Genomic DNA, 17,408 nt, shown 5'->3' with positions numbered 1-17,408 from the left:
CTGCTGTTTCTGTGTTTCAGGACCCTGGAGAGTTATACTTGTGTGTTCAGGTTGTCTCTGGCTTCTTTTCCAGAAGTAACCTGTTTGGTCTCAGTTCAGGATTAAAGCCTTGTACAATTAAATTAATTAATACATACGCTTGTTTCACGGCTATGTAGCATATATACACGTATGTTTTTCATATGTTGAGTACTCTAATGCTACGCTGGGTTGAACTTGTGTTCAACCTACCAAAGTTCTCACATGTAACCCCCCTCTTCCGAGACCTCCACTGGCTCCCTGTAATAGCTTGCATCAGATTCAAGATGACAGTACTGGCATACAAGGCAGTCGATGGAACTGCCCCTGCCTACCTCCAAGCATTAGTAAAGCCACACACCCCAGCTCGATCCCTCCGCTCAACTACCTCAGCTGGACGGCTGGTACCGCCATCGCTAAGAGCAAGCAAAGGTCGATCAGCGAAGTCACAACTTTTCTCTGTTTTGGGACCTCAGTGGTGGAACGAGCCCCCTACCGATGTCAGGACCACAGTGTCGCTCACCAGCTTCCGCAAAAAACTCAAAACTCACCTGTTCAGAGTTCATCTCGACTCTGCATAGAAACCAATGCACAGCCACCATTGAATGTTGTACGTCCTGGCACTTGTACATTGCACTTATTCAAGGTACTTAATTGTGTAGCATCTACAGTAGCTGCTATCGTTGCTTTACACGGGGAATGGGTTAGCCTAGCGATTGTAATACTTGCACTTGGTTCTATGAATATCTTTGTATCTTTCATTGTTTCACTTCTTATGACAAATGTACTTATTGTAACAAATGCACTTATTGTAAGTCGCTTTGGATAAAAGCGTCTGCTAAATGCCCTAAATGTAAATGTAAATGTAAATGTAAGTTAGTGTTTTCAAATCAAATTAAACAGTTTTAATGTAATATAGTACAACATCCCAAAAGCTGATTGGTATAAATATTCAGACCATTTCTAAGTAATTTTTATTCATAAAAAATGTAATTGCTGCCTAAATCCTTGTTAAACAGAAGGTTGTTTATATGATGGAGTAAATGTGGTGGTCCTATGTCCTGTAGTTTTCCATTTTGAACTCAAAGGGACTCTGTAGACCGCTGCGCAGCAGTTTCAGACGCAATGTGTGCACCTCCTCCACAGAACTGATGCATTAGAAAAGGACTGCTGTCGCACAGTCGTCTTCTAAAGGAGCCACAACACCGATATATGTTTGGTTATTTTAATGATGATGCAAGGATTTTAAGAAGTATTAGTTTCGTTTTTTCGTCATATTTTATCAAGATCCATGTGACTTTTTCTGGATACAATTGCTCTGGAACCAAAGACAAAATGCAGTGGAGAACAAAGACGTTGGACGTCTTGTTTATCTTCCTCCTTTCTTTCAGTTACGTGCTCAGCCAGGTCAGTTATTCTATTCCTGAAGAAATGGCGACGGGTTCCGTCGTTGGAAATATCGCTCAGGATTTAGGATTGGATGTTAAAAGATTGAAGTCGGGGAAGGCTCGTGTGTATACAGGAGGCACTACGGAATACATATCTCTGGATAAAGAAAGAGGAGTCCTTGTCATCAAAGAGAAAATAGACAGAGAATCCTTTTGTGGCGAGACTACGCCTTGTGTGCTGCATTTCCAGATAATTATTGAAACCCCGATGGAATTGTTTCGTGTGACGGTAGAAATTACTGATATAAACGACAATACTCCCAGTTTTACCAACGACGTGAAGCGCTTTGAAATTAGCGAATCTGCAATTATAGGATCAAAATTCGTTTTGGAGAAAGCCATCGATTTAGACATCGGCCTAAATGGCCTCCAAAGCTATTCGCTTAATCCAACTGATAACTTCGCATTGAAACTAGAAAACCAGGCCGACGGAAGTAAAAAGGTAGATATGGTTTTACAGAAATCTCTCGATCGGGAACAAAACGAACAATTGTCATTGCTGTTGACTGCTATGGATGGAGGAGAGCCGCAAATGTCAGGGACGATGCAGATACACATTACTGTATTAGATGTAAATGACAATTCCCCTGTGTTCACGAAACCGATTTATAATGCCAAAGTAATGGAAAATTCCCCAAAGGGCACCAAATTGACGACTGTTAGTGCAACGGACAAGGACAAAGGTTCAAACGGTGATATATCCTACTTAATTTCGAACAGCAAGCATCGTTTGACCGAGCTATTTCAGGTCGATAAAAAGAGTGGGGAAATTATCTTGATTGGCGATATTGATTATGAAAAAGCTAAGCATTATCAAATTGATATCGAGGCAGTAGACAATGGAGGACTCTCCGACTCAAGTAAGGTGATAGTTGATGTCGTCGACACCAACGACAACCGACCTTATCCAAACATTGTTTCTAAATTAGAATCTATATATGAGGACTCTCCTCCAAACACGGTTATAGCAATGTTGAGCATAACCGACCCAGACTCTGAAAATAACGGGGAGGTGGAATGCCATTTGATCGATAAAATAGGTATTCCGTTTAAGATAGACTCTATAATGAACGGGTTTTACAGCGTGGTAACGGAGGTAACATTAGACAGGGAAGTTGCATCCCAATATAACATCACCGTGACGTGTTCTGACCGGGGAGTACCGTCGCTCTCCAGCAGCATCATTCTCGGCTTAAAGATTTCAGATATAAATGATAACGCTCCAGTGTTCGACAGCGGATCATATGAAGCATTCCTTGTAGAAAACAACGCACCGGGCATGTCGATATTCACAATGAACGCAAGAGACGAAGACTGGAACCAGAACGCTCGTGTCTCTTTTATTCTAGAGGACTCTTCTTTAAACGGCGTGCCCATCTCCTCTTATGTGTCTGTTAGTGCTGACAGTGGAGTTATACATGCAGTCCGCTCTTTTGACTACGAACAGATTAAAGATTTTCAGTTCCGTGTTAAAGCACAAGATGGAGGCTCTCCTCCCCTCAGTAGTAACGTGAGTGTGAAAATTCTGATCCAGGACCAGAACGACAACGCCCCTCAGGTTCTGTATCCAGTCCAGACTGGTGGTTCTCTGGTCGCTGAAATGGTGCCTCGTTCAGCAGATGTGGGCTATCTGGTCACTAAAGTGGTGGCTGTTGATGTGGACTCTGGACAGAATGCCTGGCTCTTCTATAAACTACAGAAAGCCAAAGACAGGGCGCTGTTTGAAGTGGGCTCGCAGAATGGAGAAATAAGAACTATCCGCCAAGTCACTGATAAAGATGCAGTGAAACAAAGACTGACTGTTATAGTGGAGGACAACGGACAGCCCTCTCGTTCAGCTACAGTCATTGTTAACGTGGCGGTGGCGGACAGCTTCCCTGAAGTGCTCTCAGAGTTCAGTGACTTTACACACGAGAAGGAGTACAATGACAACCTGACTTTTTACTTAGTCTTGGCTTTGGCTGTAGTTTCCTTTCTCTTCATCACGTGTTTAGTGGTGATCATATCAGTGAAAATCTACAGATGGAGACAGTCTCGTATCCTGTATCATTCCAATCTCCCTGTGATTCCATATTATCCACCACGGTACTCAGACACTTTGGGGATAGGGACTCTCCAGCACGTGTACAATTACGAGGTGTGCAGGACCACTGACTCCAGAAAGAGTGACTGTAAGTTCGGCAACGCTGGTAGTCAGAACGTTCTGATAATGGACCCCAGTTCTACAGGGACCATGCAGAGAATACAGAGTGAAAAGAGCATCCTGGATGAACCAGACTCTCCACTTGAGGTTTAAAATTAACCAATTATCATCTAATTCTTCCCCTGATCATATTCTGTACAATTCATCGTTGTTGATGTCGCGACAGTACATTGGACACTTATCACTTGTAATTTGAAGATACATGTTTTAATGGGTTTGGTTGAAAAAGAAACAATTCAGCATTACACTCAAATATGGTATTCAAGTGCCTTTTACTACCACTGTTTTTGTTCCCTTATTTACTCAAAACAAAAACATACTTTTAAGGTATGTTTAACATGTGGGTAAGTGAGTGAGAGAGAGACGTGTGTGACGCTTGTATACAAAATTGATCAATGTCTATCCTCTTTTTTTAAATATTCTGGTTTCAATAAAAATGTGAATTTATTTTTTAACCAGTGTTAAACGTTGTCGTATTAAGGTATAATATTTTTCAAAAGCTGTATTTTTTATTGCTTTTATTTTGTAGTTCTACGTATTGAACAGACAGGGCCGCTATTGGCCAGTGTGTGGCCAGTTCTATGAAGACCAGCTACGGTAACTCCCCTCTTGTAGTATTATAAAATACGAAGCCTCGCGTTGAGATCTGCAGACAACACATTGACGGTTGCACCCAGCTCGTGTTTTACACCACAAGGATTCCAGAATGTAATTTTGTTTTTTTCTTGAAGTCGCTCTTCTGACTTCCACTTTGGGAACTTTACCATTTGGAGTACATTTTGTTCAAATGGATCTGAAAGAACAGCCAGAAAAAACAATGAAGGGGCAAGTGGGCCTACTGGTCTTCATCGCGTTGCTTTCATTTGGTACTGCGGCCGGGCAAGTCAGTTATTCTATTCCTGAGGAAATGAAAGTAGGCTCTCTGGTTGGTAATGTAGCTCAAGATATAGGGTTGGAATTAAAAAGGCTGGTAAATGGGAAAGCACGCATTCATTCGGCGGACGGCGTAGCGTACATTGAGCTGAATAAAGAAAAAGGAGCGCTCGTCATCAGAGACAGAATAGACCGAGAGGCGCTCTGTGGCGAGACGACGCCGTGCGCATTACATTTTCAAATGATATTAGAAAATCCGATGGAATTGTTTCGTATAGCTGTGGAAATCGTAGACATTAACGACAACGCTCCCAGCTTTGCATCAAATGACAAACATTTTGAAATCAGTGAGTCTGCAGTCGTTGGATCTAAATTCGTTTTAGTGGAAGCAATTGATTTGGATATTGGTTTAAATGGCCTTCAAAGTTACTCTATTACACCTACAGATAATTTCGTATTAAAATTAGAAAAACAAATCGATGGAAGTAAAAAGGTAGAAATGATTTTACAGAAGCCCCTAGATCGGGAGAATAGCGAACAAAAATCGCTGCTGTTGTCTGCCTTCGACGGAGGAGAGCCACAAATGTCAGGGACAATGCAGATACACGTCACTGTGTTGGATGTGAATGATAATTCTCCACACTTCACAAAGCCGGTGTACAAGGCGACCTTAACGGAGAATTCACCGAAAGGAACAAGTGTAATGACAGTAAGAGCATCTGACAAAGACAAAGGCTCTAACGGAGAAATATCATTTGCAATAACCAATAGCAAGCGTCGCTTTTCTGAATTATTCAAGATTGATCAAACAAGCGGGGAGGTGACTCTAGTCGGTAACATAGACTACGAAAAGAATAAACACTATCAGGTAGATATAGAAGCAATAGACAACGGCGGTCTTTCCGATTCCAGCAAGATCATAGTTGACGTCATCGACGTGAACGACAACAGACCTCTGATCAACGTTCTCTCTAAATCAGAAAATATAATAGAGGACTCTCCTCCAGACACCGTGATCGCCATGCTGAGCGTCAGTGATCCGGATTCTGCAGAGAATGGTGAGGTAGAGTGCAGTATGATCAGTAGCATCCCGTTTAAAATACAGTCTACATTAAATGGGTTTTATAGTCTAGTTACGGACGTGGCGTTGGACCGGGAGGTCGCATCTCATTATAACGTGAGTGTCACGTGTGCGGATAAGGGCGTGCCCTCGCTCTCCAGCAGTATCACTCTCACACTTCAGATTACGGACGTGAATGATAACCAGCCCCTGTTTGAGAAGACCTCATATGAGGCAAATGTTGCAGAAAACAACCCGCCGGGTATTTCAGTATTGATGATTAAAGCCATTGATGCGGACTGGAACCAAAATGCCCGCGTGTCTTACATACTGGAAGACTCCTCTATTAACGGTGTGCCCGTCTCCTCTTACGTTTCTGTTAGTGCTGACAGTGGAGTCATACATGCAGTCCGCTCTTTTGATTTTGAGCAGATTAAAGATTTTCACTTCCGTGTTAAAGCTCAAGATGGAGGCTCTCCTCCCCTCAGTAGTAACGTGAGTGTGAAAATACTGATCCAGGACCAGAACGACAACGCCCCTCAGGTTCTGTATCCAGTCCAGACTGGTGGTTCTCTGGTGGCTGAAATGGTGCCTCGTTCAGCAGATGTGGGCTATCTGGTCACTAAAGTGGTGGCTGTTGATGTGGACTCTGGACAGAATGCCTGGCTCTCCTATAAACTACAGAAAGCCACAGACAGGGCGCTTTTTGAAGTGGGCTTACAGAATGGAGAAATAAGAACTATTCGCCAAGTCACTGATAAAGATTCTGTGAAACAAAGACTGAATGTTATAGTGGAGGACAACGGACAGCCCTCTCGTTCAGCTACAGTCATTGTTAACGTGGCAGTGGCGGACAGCTTCCCTGAAGTGCTCTCGGAGTTCACTGACTTTACAGTCGACAAGGAGTATAATGACAACCTGACTTTTTACTTAGTCTTGGCTTTGGCTGTAGTTTCCTTTCTCTTCATCACGTGTTTAGTGGTGATCATATCAGTTAAAATCTACAGATGGAGACAGTCTCGTATCCTGTATCATTCCAATCTCCCGGTGATTCCATATTATCCACCACGTTACTCAGACACTTTGGGGACAGGGACTCTCCAGCACGTGTACAATTACGAGGTGTGCAGGACCACTGACTCCAGAAAGAGTGACTGTAAATTCAGCAACGCTGGTAGTCAGAACGTTCTGATGATGGACCCCAGTTCTACAGGGACCATGCAGCGAATACAGAGTGAAAAGAGCATCCTGGATGAACCAGACTCTCCACTAGAGGTTAGAAAAGTATTTTTTTCCGTTTGGTATTATGCTTGTTTTTTCTCAAATATTTTTAACTCGAAAAATGTTACCAAGTAGAAGTAATTAAGTACATGTGACTTGATGATGCTGACTGTTGAGTTGTATCGGTCTTATTGGATTAGATATGCGTGTTGCATTTCAATGAAACAGACAAATAGCATTGTGAATGTTAAATTCATAGATGCCTTTTCCAATCTGTTGTTATCTTCAGATTTTTTGAGTGACAGAGGAGGTACATTCTAACTTTGTTATTAACACACTGAACGTTCAATGCAGGTTCATTCTGTTTTAATGAGCTCAACTTCATTAGCTGCAAATGCATTTTCAAAACAAATGTCCCCACAGACTTTTGTGCTGTACATTTGAATGGTTCAGTCTTCTATCTACATTACTTAATTTACTGTCCAATCAATAGTATCATTCCAGAAGAAGCCACTTACACACACACTCATTTGTTGAGCAGCCTAATCTGCATGGAACATTACCTCATTCTAGCAACTGCATTTCAGCACCATGGACAGTGGAAGCTAGGAGTCTTCACTCTGGCGTACCCATTCTCCTCCTCAGACTCGTTTGGTCTTCATCATTCCACAATTTACTTTTAACGTCGACATTTAACAAATAGTTAAGTCCTTTTCGGTTTGTTTCTGCATGTGTATTATAATAATGTAACAAAATATTGTATTTCCCTTTTTGTGGTCCATACGATTTTGTTTTGAGCTATCAACATTTTGTGTCGAAACAAATGTATATGATGGTAAGATTATTCATTTTTGATGTAGTGTCTCTTACTGAGCTCAACGGGCCGCTGTTGGCCTGTTGGTGGTAGTTAATGAACAAACTCGAGGCAGAACCTCCCCATATAAGCCTGTCCTTATAACGGAAAGACGTCGTCTTCCCTTTCCACGATACGGCATTCTCTACAAACGGACATATCAAGCAGGGATATTTTTTAGTGGACCGTTGAACTAGTTTTCATTTTGGGTTGCCTTTTTATTCAAAACCAATGGGATTGTAACGCTTATCGAGAAAGACGCTCGCGTTGGAGATACAGAAATGTCGGAGAGAACAATGAGAGTGCAAGAAGGCCTACTGCTGTTCATCTCCGTCCTCTTTTTCGGTTCGGTTTCTGGTCAGGTCAGTTACTCGATTCCTGAAGAAATGGCGAAGGGATCATATGTTGGAAATATAGCTCAGGATTTAGGAATAGACGTAAAGAGACTAAAATCAGGCCAAGCTCGAATCTACACCGGAAAAAGCGCTGAATATATCGAGTTGAATAAAGAAAGGGGAGTCCTCGTTATCAAGGAAAAAATAGACAGAGAGGCGCTTTGTGAACAGAAAGCCCCGTGTGCTTTACATTTTCAGATTACTCTAGAAAATCCTATGGAATTATTCCCCATTATGGTTGAGATCACAGATATTAATGATAACGCTCCTGTATTTCAGAAGGCCGAAAGACGATTTGAAATAAGCGAATCAGCGGTTGTTGGTTCTAAATTCATGTTAGAAAAAGCAATCGACCTGGATATAGGACGTAATGGTCTTCAAAGCTATACATTGAAGCCTAGTGACAATTTCGTTCTTAAATTACATGGTCAAGTCGATGGAAGTAAGAAAGTAGAAATGATATTACAAAAACCTCTTGACCGAGAGAGACAAGAGGCGATCTCTTTGATTTTAACGGCTGTAGACGGGGGCGAGCCGCAAATGTCTGGCACAATGCAGATTTACATCACCGTCCTGGATGTGAATGACAACGCTCCGGTTTTTACTCATTCCGTTTACAAGGCAAACCTCAAAGAGAATTCCGTTAAAGGAACCCTTGTAACGAAAGTGAGTGCATATGATGCAGACAAAGATACCAATGGAGAGGTAACATACGTCATCGGGAATAGCATGGATACCGTGGCAAAACTTTTCAAGGTAACAGAAGAGGGTGACATTATCTTGGATGGGCCAATTGATTATGAAAAGGCTAAACATTATCAGATTGATATAGAGGCAACTGATCGAGGCGGACTATCAGATTCAAGTAAAGTGATTGTGGATATAACTGATATAAATGACAATAGCCCTATCATTAATGTAATTTCCAAATCACAATCAATAACCGAGGATTCCCCTGCAAATACAGTAATAGCTATGCTAAGTGTACACGATCCTGATTCTGAAAGCAATGGTCAAATTGTATGCATTATTAATGAAAATATACCGTTTTCGATTAAAATCAAATCTGGTAGTTTCTATAGCCTTTTTACAGAAAGCGGCCTGGACAGAGAAAAGGCGTCTAATTACAATATCAGTGTTATCTGTTCAGATGAGGGAGTGCCCTCGCTTTCCAGCAGCGTCGATCTACACTTACTTATTTCAGACGTCAATGACAATGCTCCTGTTTTTGAAAAAAGTGCATACGAGTCGTACATTGTTGAAAACAACACACCAGGCCAATCTATATTCACAATTAAAGCAGAAGACGCAGATTGGAACGAGAACGCCCGTGTCTCTTATATACTAGAGGACTCCTCTTTAAACGGCGTGCCCGTATCCTCTTACGTGTCTGTTAGTGCTGACAGTGGAGTTATACACGCAGTCCGCTCTTTTGACTACGAGCAGATTAAACATTTCCGGTTTTGTATTAAAGCTCAAGATGGAGGCTCTCCTCCCCTCAGTAGTAACTTGAGTGTAAAAATACTGATCCAGGACCAGAACGACAACGCCCCTCAGGTTCTGTATCCAGTCCAGACTGGTGGTTCTCTGGTGGCTGAAATGGTGCCTCGTTCAGCAGATGTGGGCTATCTGGTCACTAAAGTGGTGGCTGTTGATGTGGACTCTGGACAGAATGCCTGGCTCTCCTATAAACTACAGAAAGCCACAGACAGGGCGCTGTTTGAAGTGGGCTTACAGAATGGAGAAATAAGAACTATCCGCCAAGTCACTGATAAAGATGTTGTGAAACAAAGACTGATTGTTATAGTGGAGGACAACGGACAGCCCTCTCGTTCAGCTACAGTCATTGTTAACGTGGCGGTGGCGGACAGCTTCCCTGAAGTGCTCTCGGAGTTCACTGACTTTACACACGACAAGGAGTACAATGACAACCTGACTTTTTACTTAGTCTTGGCTTTGGCTGTAGTTTCCTTTCTCTTCATCACGTGTTTAGTGGTCATCATATCAGTGAAAATCTACAGATGGAGACAGTCTCGTATCCTGTATCATTCCAATCTCCCAGTGATTCCATATTATCCACCACGTTACTCAGACACTTTGGGGACAGGGACTCTCCAGCACGTGTACAATTACGAGGTGTGCAGGACCACTGACTCCAGAAAGAGTGACTGTAAGTTTGGCAACGCTGGTAGTCAGAACGTTCTGATAATGGACCCCAGTTCTACAGGGACCATGCAGCGAATACAGAGTGAAAAGAGCATCCTGGATGAACCAGACTCTCCACTGGAGGTTAGAAATTAACCAATTATCAACTTATTCTTCCCATGATAATTCTGTACAAATAATTGTTGTTGATGTTTACTTAAAAATGGCTACAGCTAACCAGATGTCCCTACAGTACATTGGACACATACCACTTGCCATTTGAAGATAAATGATTTAATGGATTTGGATGACAAAGAAAGAATTCATCTTTACACTCAAATATGCAAGTGCCTTTTCTGAACACTGTTTGTGTTCCCCCCTTTACACAAAACAAAAAAAATATTTTTAGGTGTGTTTAACCTATGATTAAGTGAGTATCTGCCATCGGTGTGTGAATGTGTTAATGAATGGGTGAATGTCAGGCAATATTGTAAAGCGCTTTGGGTGGCTACTGGCCACTAAACACTACATAAATGCATTCCATTTACCAATTACCATTCATCTGTGTGTGTGTGTGTGTGTGTGTGTGTGTGTGTGTGTGTGTGTGTGTGTGTGTGTGTGTGTGTGTGTGTGTGTGTGTGTGTGTGTGTGTGTGTGTATGTGTGTTGCTTGTGCAACACCAATTGCCCATTGGCACTCCTCTTTATTTATGTAGTCTGTGTTTCATATTTATTTTTTTACAACCATTTCTAAGTTTTACAACCAGAAAGTGTTAACCGATTTAGAATTACTATTTTCCGGAAACTATATATTTTTATATCTTAGATTTTGTAGTTCTACGTATTGAACAGACAGGGCCGCTATTGGCCAGTGTGTGGCCGGTTCAATGAAGACCAGCTACGGTAACTCCCCTCTTGTGATATTATAAAATACGAAGCCTTGCGTTGAGATCTGCAGACAATACTTCGACGGATGTACCAAGCTCATGTTTTACACCACTAGGATTGCGGAATGTGATTCATTTTTTATTTTATTTGCTTTTCTGACATCCACTATAGGACCTTTATCATTTGGAGAACATTTTTGTTCAAATGGATCTGAAAGAACAGCCAGACAAAACAATGCGGGGGCAAGTGGGCCTTCTGTTCTTCATCGCGTTGCTTTCCTTCGGTACTGCGGCCGGGCAAGTCAGTTACTCTATTCCTGAGGAAATGAAAGTAGGCTCTCTGGTTGGAAATGTAGCTCAAGATATAGGGTTGGAATTAAAAAGGCTGGTATCTGGGAAGGCACGGATTCATTCTGCGGACGGCGTAGCGTACATTGAGCTGAATAAGGAAAGAGGAGTGCTTGTCATCACAGACAGAATAGACCGAGAGGCTCTCTGTGGCGAGACGACGCCGTGCGCGTTACATTTTCAACTGATATTAGAAAATCCGATGGAGTTGATTCGCATAGCTGTGGAAATCGTAGACATTAACGACAACGCTCCCAGCTTTGCATCAAACGAGAAACATTTTGAAATCAGTGAGTCTGCAGTTGTTGGATCTAAGTTTGTGCTTGACAAAGCAATTGATGCGGACATTGGTTTAAATGGCCTTCAAAGTTACTCTATTACCCCGAAAGATAATTTTGTTTTAAAATTAGAAAAACAAATCGATGGAAGTAAAAAGGTAGAAATGATTTTACAGAAGCCTTTAGATCGGGAGAATAGCGAACAAATATCGCTGCTGTTGTCTGCCTTCGACGGAGGAGAGCCACAAATGTCAGGGACAATGCAGATACACGTCACTGTGTTGGATGCGAATGATAATTCTCCACACTTCACAAAGACGGTGTACAAGGCAACCTTAACGGAGAATTCACCGAAAGGAACAAGTGTAATGACAGTAAGCGCATCTGACAAAGACAAAGGCTCTAACGGAGAAATATCCTATTCAATATCCAATAGTAAACATCGATTTTCGGAGATATTTCAAATTGACAAGATAAGCGGGGAGGTGACCCTAGTCGGTAACATAGACTACGAGAAGAATAAACACTATCAGGTAGATATAGAGGCAATAGACAAAGGCGGTCTTTCCGATTCCAGCAAGATCATAGTTGACGTCATCGACGTAAACGACAACAGACCTCTGATTAACGTTCTCTCTAAATCAGAAAATATAATAGAGGACTCTCCTCCAGACACCGTGATCGCCATGCTGAGCGTCAGTGATCCGGATTCTGCAGAGAATGGTGAGGTTGAGTGCAGTATGATAAGTAGCATCCCGTTTAAAATACAGTCTACATTAAATGGGTTTTATAGTCTAGTTACGGACGTGGCGTTGGACCGGGAGGTCGCATCTCATTATAACGTGAGTGTCACGTGTGCGGATAAGGGCGTGCCCTCGCTCTCCAGCAGTATCACTCTCGCACTTCAGATTACGGACGTCAATGATAACCAGCCCCTGTTTGAGAAGACCTCATATGAGGCAAATGTTGCAGAAAACAACCCGCCGGGTATTTCAGTATTGATGATTAAAGCCATTGATGCGGACTGGAACCAAAATGCCCGCGTGTCTTACATACTGGAAGACTCCTCTATTAACGGTGTGCCCGTCTCCTCTTACGTTTCTGTTAGTGCTGACAGTGGAGTCATACATGCAGTCCGCTCTTTTGATTTTGAGCAGATTAAAGATTTTCAGTTCCGTGTTAAAGCTCAAGATGGAGGCTCTCCTCCCTTCAGTAGTAACGTGAGTGTGAAAATACTGATCCAGGACCAGAACGACAACGCCCCTCAGGTTCTGTATCCAGTCCAGACTGGTGGATCTCTGGTGGCTGAAATGGTGCCTCGTTCAGCAGATGTGGGCTATCTGGTCACTAAAGTGGTGGCTGTTGATGTGGACTCTGGACAGAATGCCTGGCTCTCCTATAAACTACAGAAAGCTACAGACAGGGCGCTGTTTGAAGTGGGCTTACAGAATGGAGAAATAAGAACTATCCGCCAAGTCACTGATAAAGATGCTGTGAAACAAAGACTGACTGTTATAGTGGAGGACAACGGACAGCCCTCTCGTTCAGCTACAGTCATTGTTAACGTGGCGGTGGCGGACAGCTTCCCTGAAGTGCTCTCGGAGTTCACTGACTTTACACATGACAAGGAGTACAATGACAACCTGACTTTTTACTTGGTCTTGGCTTTGGCTGTAGTTTCCTTTCTCTTCATCACGTGTTTAGTGGTGATCATATCAGTGAAAATCTACAGATGGAGACAGTCTCGTTTCCTGTGTCATTCCAATCTCCCGGTGATTCCATATTATCCACCACGTTACTCAGACACTTTGGGGACAGGGACTCTCCAGCACGTGTACAATTACGAGGTTTGCAGGACCACTGACTCCAGAAAGAGTGACTGTAAGTTCGGCAACGCTGGTAGTCAGAACGTTCTGATAATGGACCCCAGTTCTACAGGGACCATGCAGCGAATACAGAGTGAAAAGAGCATCCTGGATGAACCAGACTCTCCACTAGAGGTTAGAAAAGTCTAATTTTGAATTTTGTATTCTTCTTGTTTTTTCTCAAATAACTTTTCTTGAACATTTTTACCAAGTAGAAGTAATTCAGTATTGTGTGGCTTGATGATGCTGACTTTTGAGGTTTCTTGAACTTCTTGGATAGATATATGTGTTGCATTTCTATTAAACTGACAGATAGCTTTTTGAATATTACATTCTTAACCATAGATGCATTTTATAATTTGCTGCAATGTCCGGGTTTTTTAATTGACTGACGAGGCAAAATCTAACTTTAGCTATGAACACAATGAACATTTATTGCAGTTTCATTCTGTTTTACTGAGATTGGCTACAGTACACTGCAAACACATTTTCGATATCAATATCCCCCACTGACTGTTAAATGCTTTGCATGCTAATGGTTCAGTTGTTCAATTAGTCTACTACATTACTGAATTTACTGTCCAATGAATTGTATCACCAAATCAACATTCCAGAAAAGGCCACTTAAAACCCTTTTCAAAATACGCTCTTTTGTTAGCTTCAGGTGCGTGGAACATTGCTGCATTCCATGGCAACTGCATTTCAGCACCATGGACAGTGGGAGCTAGGAGTCTTCACACTGGCTTACCAATTCTCTCACTAAGACTCTTTATGTCTTCATCATTCTACATGTATCTCAATTTATCTTTAACGTCGACATTTAACAAATAGTTAAGTAATCTGTGGTTTGTTTCTGCTTGATTATTTTAAGAATGTAAAAAGATAATTTATTTCAATTATGGTGTCCATAACCTTTTGTTTTGAGCTACTAACAGTTTGTGTCTACACAAATGTATATGATGGTAAGATTCATTAATGATGTAGTTTCTCTTTCTGAGCTCAACGGGCCGCTGTTGGCCTGTTTGTTGTAGTAAATGAACAATTCGAAGCAGAAAAACCCCGTGTAAGCCTGTCTTTATAGCAGAAAGACGTCGTCTGCTCTTTCCACGATACCGCATTCTCTACGCACGGACATATGACGTAGGATATTTTGTACTGGACCGTCTAACTATTTTTCATTTTGGGTTGCCTTTTGATTCAAAACCAATGGGATTTTAACCGGAATCGAGGACGACGCTCACGTTGGAGATACAGAAATGTCGGATAGAACAATGAGAGTGCCAGGAGCCCTACTGCTGTTCATCTCCGTCCTCTCTTTCGGTTCGGTTTCTGGTCAGGTCAGTTATACGATTCCTGAAGAAATGGCGAAAGGCTCATTAGTTGGGAATATCGCTCAGGATTTAGGAATAGACATAAAGAGACTAAAATCTGGCAATGCCCGCATCTATACAGGAGACAGCGCCGAATATATGGAGTTAAATAAAGAAAGGGGAGTCCTCGTTATCAAGGAAAAAATAGACAGAGAGGCGCTTTGTGAACAGAAAGCCCCGTGTGCTTTACATTTTCAGATTACTCTAGAAAGCCCAATGGAATTATATCCAATTATTGTTGAGATTACAGATATTAATGACAACGCTCCTATATTTCCGACGCAGGAAAAACAATTTGAAATCAGCGAATCAGCGGTGGTTGGTTCTAAATTCATGTTAGAAAAAGCAATCGACCTAGATATAGGACGTAATGGTCTTCACAGCTATGCATTAAAGCCTAGTGACAATTTCGTTCTTAGATTACATGGTCAAGTCGATGGAAGTAAGAAAGTAGAAATGATTTTACAAAAACCTCTTGACCGAGAGAGACAAGAGGCGATCTCTTTGATTTTAACGGCTGTAGACGGTGGTGAGCCACAAACGTCTGGGATAATGCAGATTTATATCACCGTCCTGGATGTGAATGACAACGCTCCGGTATTTACTCATTCCGTTTACAAGGCAAACCTCAAGGAAAATTCCGTTAAAGGAACCCTTGTAACGAAAGTGAGTGCATCTGATGCAGATACAGATACCAATGGGGAGGTAACATACGTCATCGGGAATAGAATGGATAATGTGGCGAAGCTTTTTAAAATGTCGAAAGAGGGTGACATTATCTTGGACGGGCCCATCGATTATGAAAAGGCTAAACATTATCAGATTGATATAGAGGCAATTGATCGAGGAGGTTTGTCAGATTCAAGTAAAGTGATTGTGGATATAACTGACATAAACGACAATCACCCGATCATTAAAGTAATTTCTAAATCCCAATCCATACCTGAGGATTCCCCTGCAAATACAGTTATAGCCATGCTGAGTGTACACGACCCTGATTCTGAAAGCAATGGTCGCATTGCATGCTTGATTAATGAAAATATACCTTTTTCAATTAAAAGCACATCTGGCAGTTTCTATAGCCTTATAACAGAAAGCAACTTGGACAGGGAAAAGGCGTCTAATTACAATATCAGTGTTATCTGTTCAGATGAAGGAGTGCCATCGCTTTCCAGCCGCGTAAATCTAACCTTACTTATTTCAGACGTCAATGATAATGCTCCTGTATTTGATAAAAGTGCGTTTGAGGCATACATTGTTGAAAACAACACACCAGGCCAATCTATATTCACAATCAAAGCAGAAGACGCAGACTGGAACCAGAACGCTCGTGTCTCTTATATACTAGAGGACTCCTCTTTAAACGGCGTGCCCGTATCCTCTTACGTGTCTGTTAGTGCTGACAGTGGAGTTATACATGCAGTCCGCTCTTTTGACTATGAGCATATTAAAGATTTCCAGTTTTGTATTAAAGCTCAAGATGGAGGCTCTCCTCCCCTCAGTAGTAACGTGACTGTGAAAATACTGATCCAGGACCAGAACGACAACGCCCCTCAGGTTTTGTATCCAGTCCAGACTGGTGGTTCTCTGGTGGCTGAAATGGTGCCTCGTTCAGCAGATGTGGGCTATCTGGTCACTAAAGTGGTGGCTGTTGATGTGGACTCTGGACAGAATGCCTGGCTCTCCTATAAACTACAGAAAGCCACAGACAGGGCGCTGTTTGAAGTGGGCTTACAGAATGGAGAAATAAGAACTATACGCCAAGTCACTGATAAAGATGCTGTGAAACAAAGACTGACTGTTATAGTGGAGGACAACGGACAGCCCTCTCGTTCAGCTACAGTCATTGTTAACGTGGCGGTGGCGGACAGCTTCCCTGAAGTGCTCTCGGAGTTCACTGACTTTACACACGACAAGGAGTACAATGACAACCTGACTTTTTACTTGGTCTTGGCTTTGGCTGTAGTTTCCTTTCTCTTCATCACGTGTTTAGTGGTGATCATATCAGTGAAAATCTACAGATGGAGACAGTCTCGTATCCTGTATCATTCCAATCTCCCGGTGATTCCATATTATCCACCACGTTACTCAGACACTTTGGGGACAGGGACTCTCCAGCACGTGTACAATTACGAAGTGTGCAGGACCACTGACTCCCGAAAGAGTGACTGTAAGTTTGGCAACGCGGGTAGTCAGAACGTTCTGATAATGGACCCCAGTTCTACAGGGACCATGCAGCGAATACAGAGTGAAAAGAGCATCCTGGACGAACCAGACTCTCCACTTGAGGTTAGAAATAAACCAATTATCAACTTATTATTCCCTTAATAATGTTCTGTTCAAATAATTGTTGCTGATGTTTGCTTGAAAATGGCTACAACTGATCAGGTGTCCCTACATTACATTAGACAAAGACCACTTTTCATTTGAAGATAAATGTTTTCA

The 17,408-nt window shown here is 42.1% G+C and overlaps 4 protein-coding genes across 5 annotated transcripts in view; all 4 read left to right on the top strand.

Annotated features, from left to right (window-relative positions):
* Positions 1 to 1,353: 1,353 nt before the first annotated feature.
* On the top strand, positions 1,354 to 7,519 carry LOC307081586 (protocadherin gamma-A11-like; the record flags this gene model as incomplete). Its single annotated transcript, XM_079744837.1, has 3 exons — positions 1,354 to 1,908; positions 5,036 to 6,877; positions 7,469 to 7,519. 3 exons carry the CDS (start codon positions 1,354 to 1,356, stop codon positions 7,517 to 7,519), a joined length of 2,448 nt encoding a protein of 815 aa, XP_079600963.1.
* Positions 7,520 to 7,957: 438 nt separating this feature from the next.
* On the top strand, positions 7,958 to 10,372 carry LOC307081275 (protocadherin gamma-A1-like; the record flags this gene model as incomplete). The annotated part of the gene is made up of 1 exon (XM_079744387.1): positions 7,958 to 10,372. One exon carries the CDS (start codon positions 7,958 to 7,960, stop codon positions 10,370 to 10,372), a length of 2,415 nt encoding a protein of 804 aa, XP_079600513.1.
* Positions 10,373 to 11,281: 909 nt separating this feature from the next.
* LOC307081264 (protocadherin gamma-C5-like) overlaps positions 11,282 to 17,408 on the top strand; it is a gene marked incomplete at its 5' end in the record, with an annotated part of 103,441 nt that continues 97,314 nt past the window's right edge. The window contains one exon of one of the 2 annotated variants that reach the window (XM_079744373.1): positions 11,282 to 13,728. In XM_079744373.1, the coding sequence (XP_079600499.1) occupies positions 11,308 to 13,728 (2,421 nt within the window). The remainder of the gene's footprint in view (positions 13,729 to 17,408) is intronic. The other variant, XM_079744372.1, reaches the window with a different exon arrangement.
* Positions 14,850 to 17,291, top strand: LOC307081531 (protocadherin gamma-A1-like; the record flags this gene model as incomplete). The annotated part of the gene is made up of 1 exon (XM_079744785.1): positions 14,850 to 17,291. The coding sequence occupies one exon, from the start codon at positions 14,850 to 14,852 to the stop codon at positions 17,289 to 17,291; it is 2,442 nt and encodes an 813-aa protein (XP_079600911.1).

The sequence above is a fragment of the Pollachius pollachius genome, assembly GCF_949987615.1.
Source record: "Pollachius pollachius genome assembly, chromosome: 10".
NCBI lineage: Eukaryota > Metazoa > Chordata > Actinopteri > Gadiformes > Gadidae > Pollachius > Pollachius pollachius.
The sequence above is the reverse complement of the archived record's forward strand: the minus strand, read 5'-3'. Positions and strand labels throughout refer to the sequence as shown.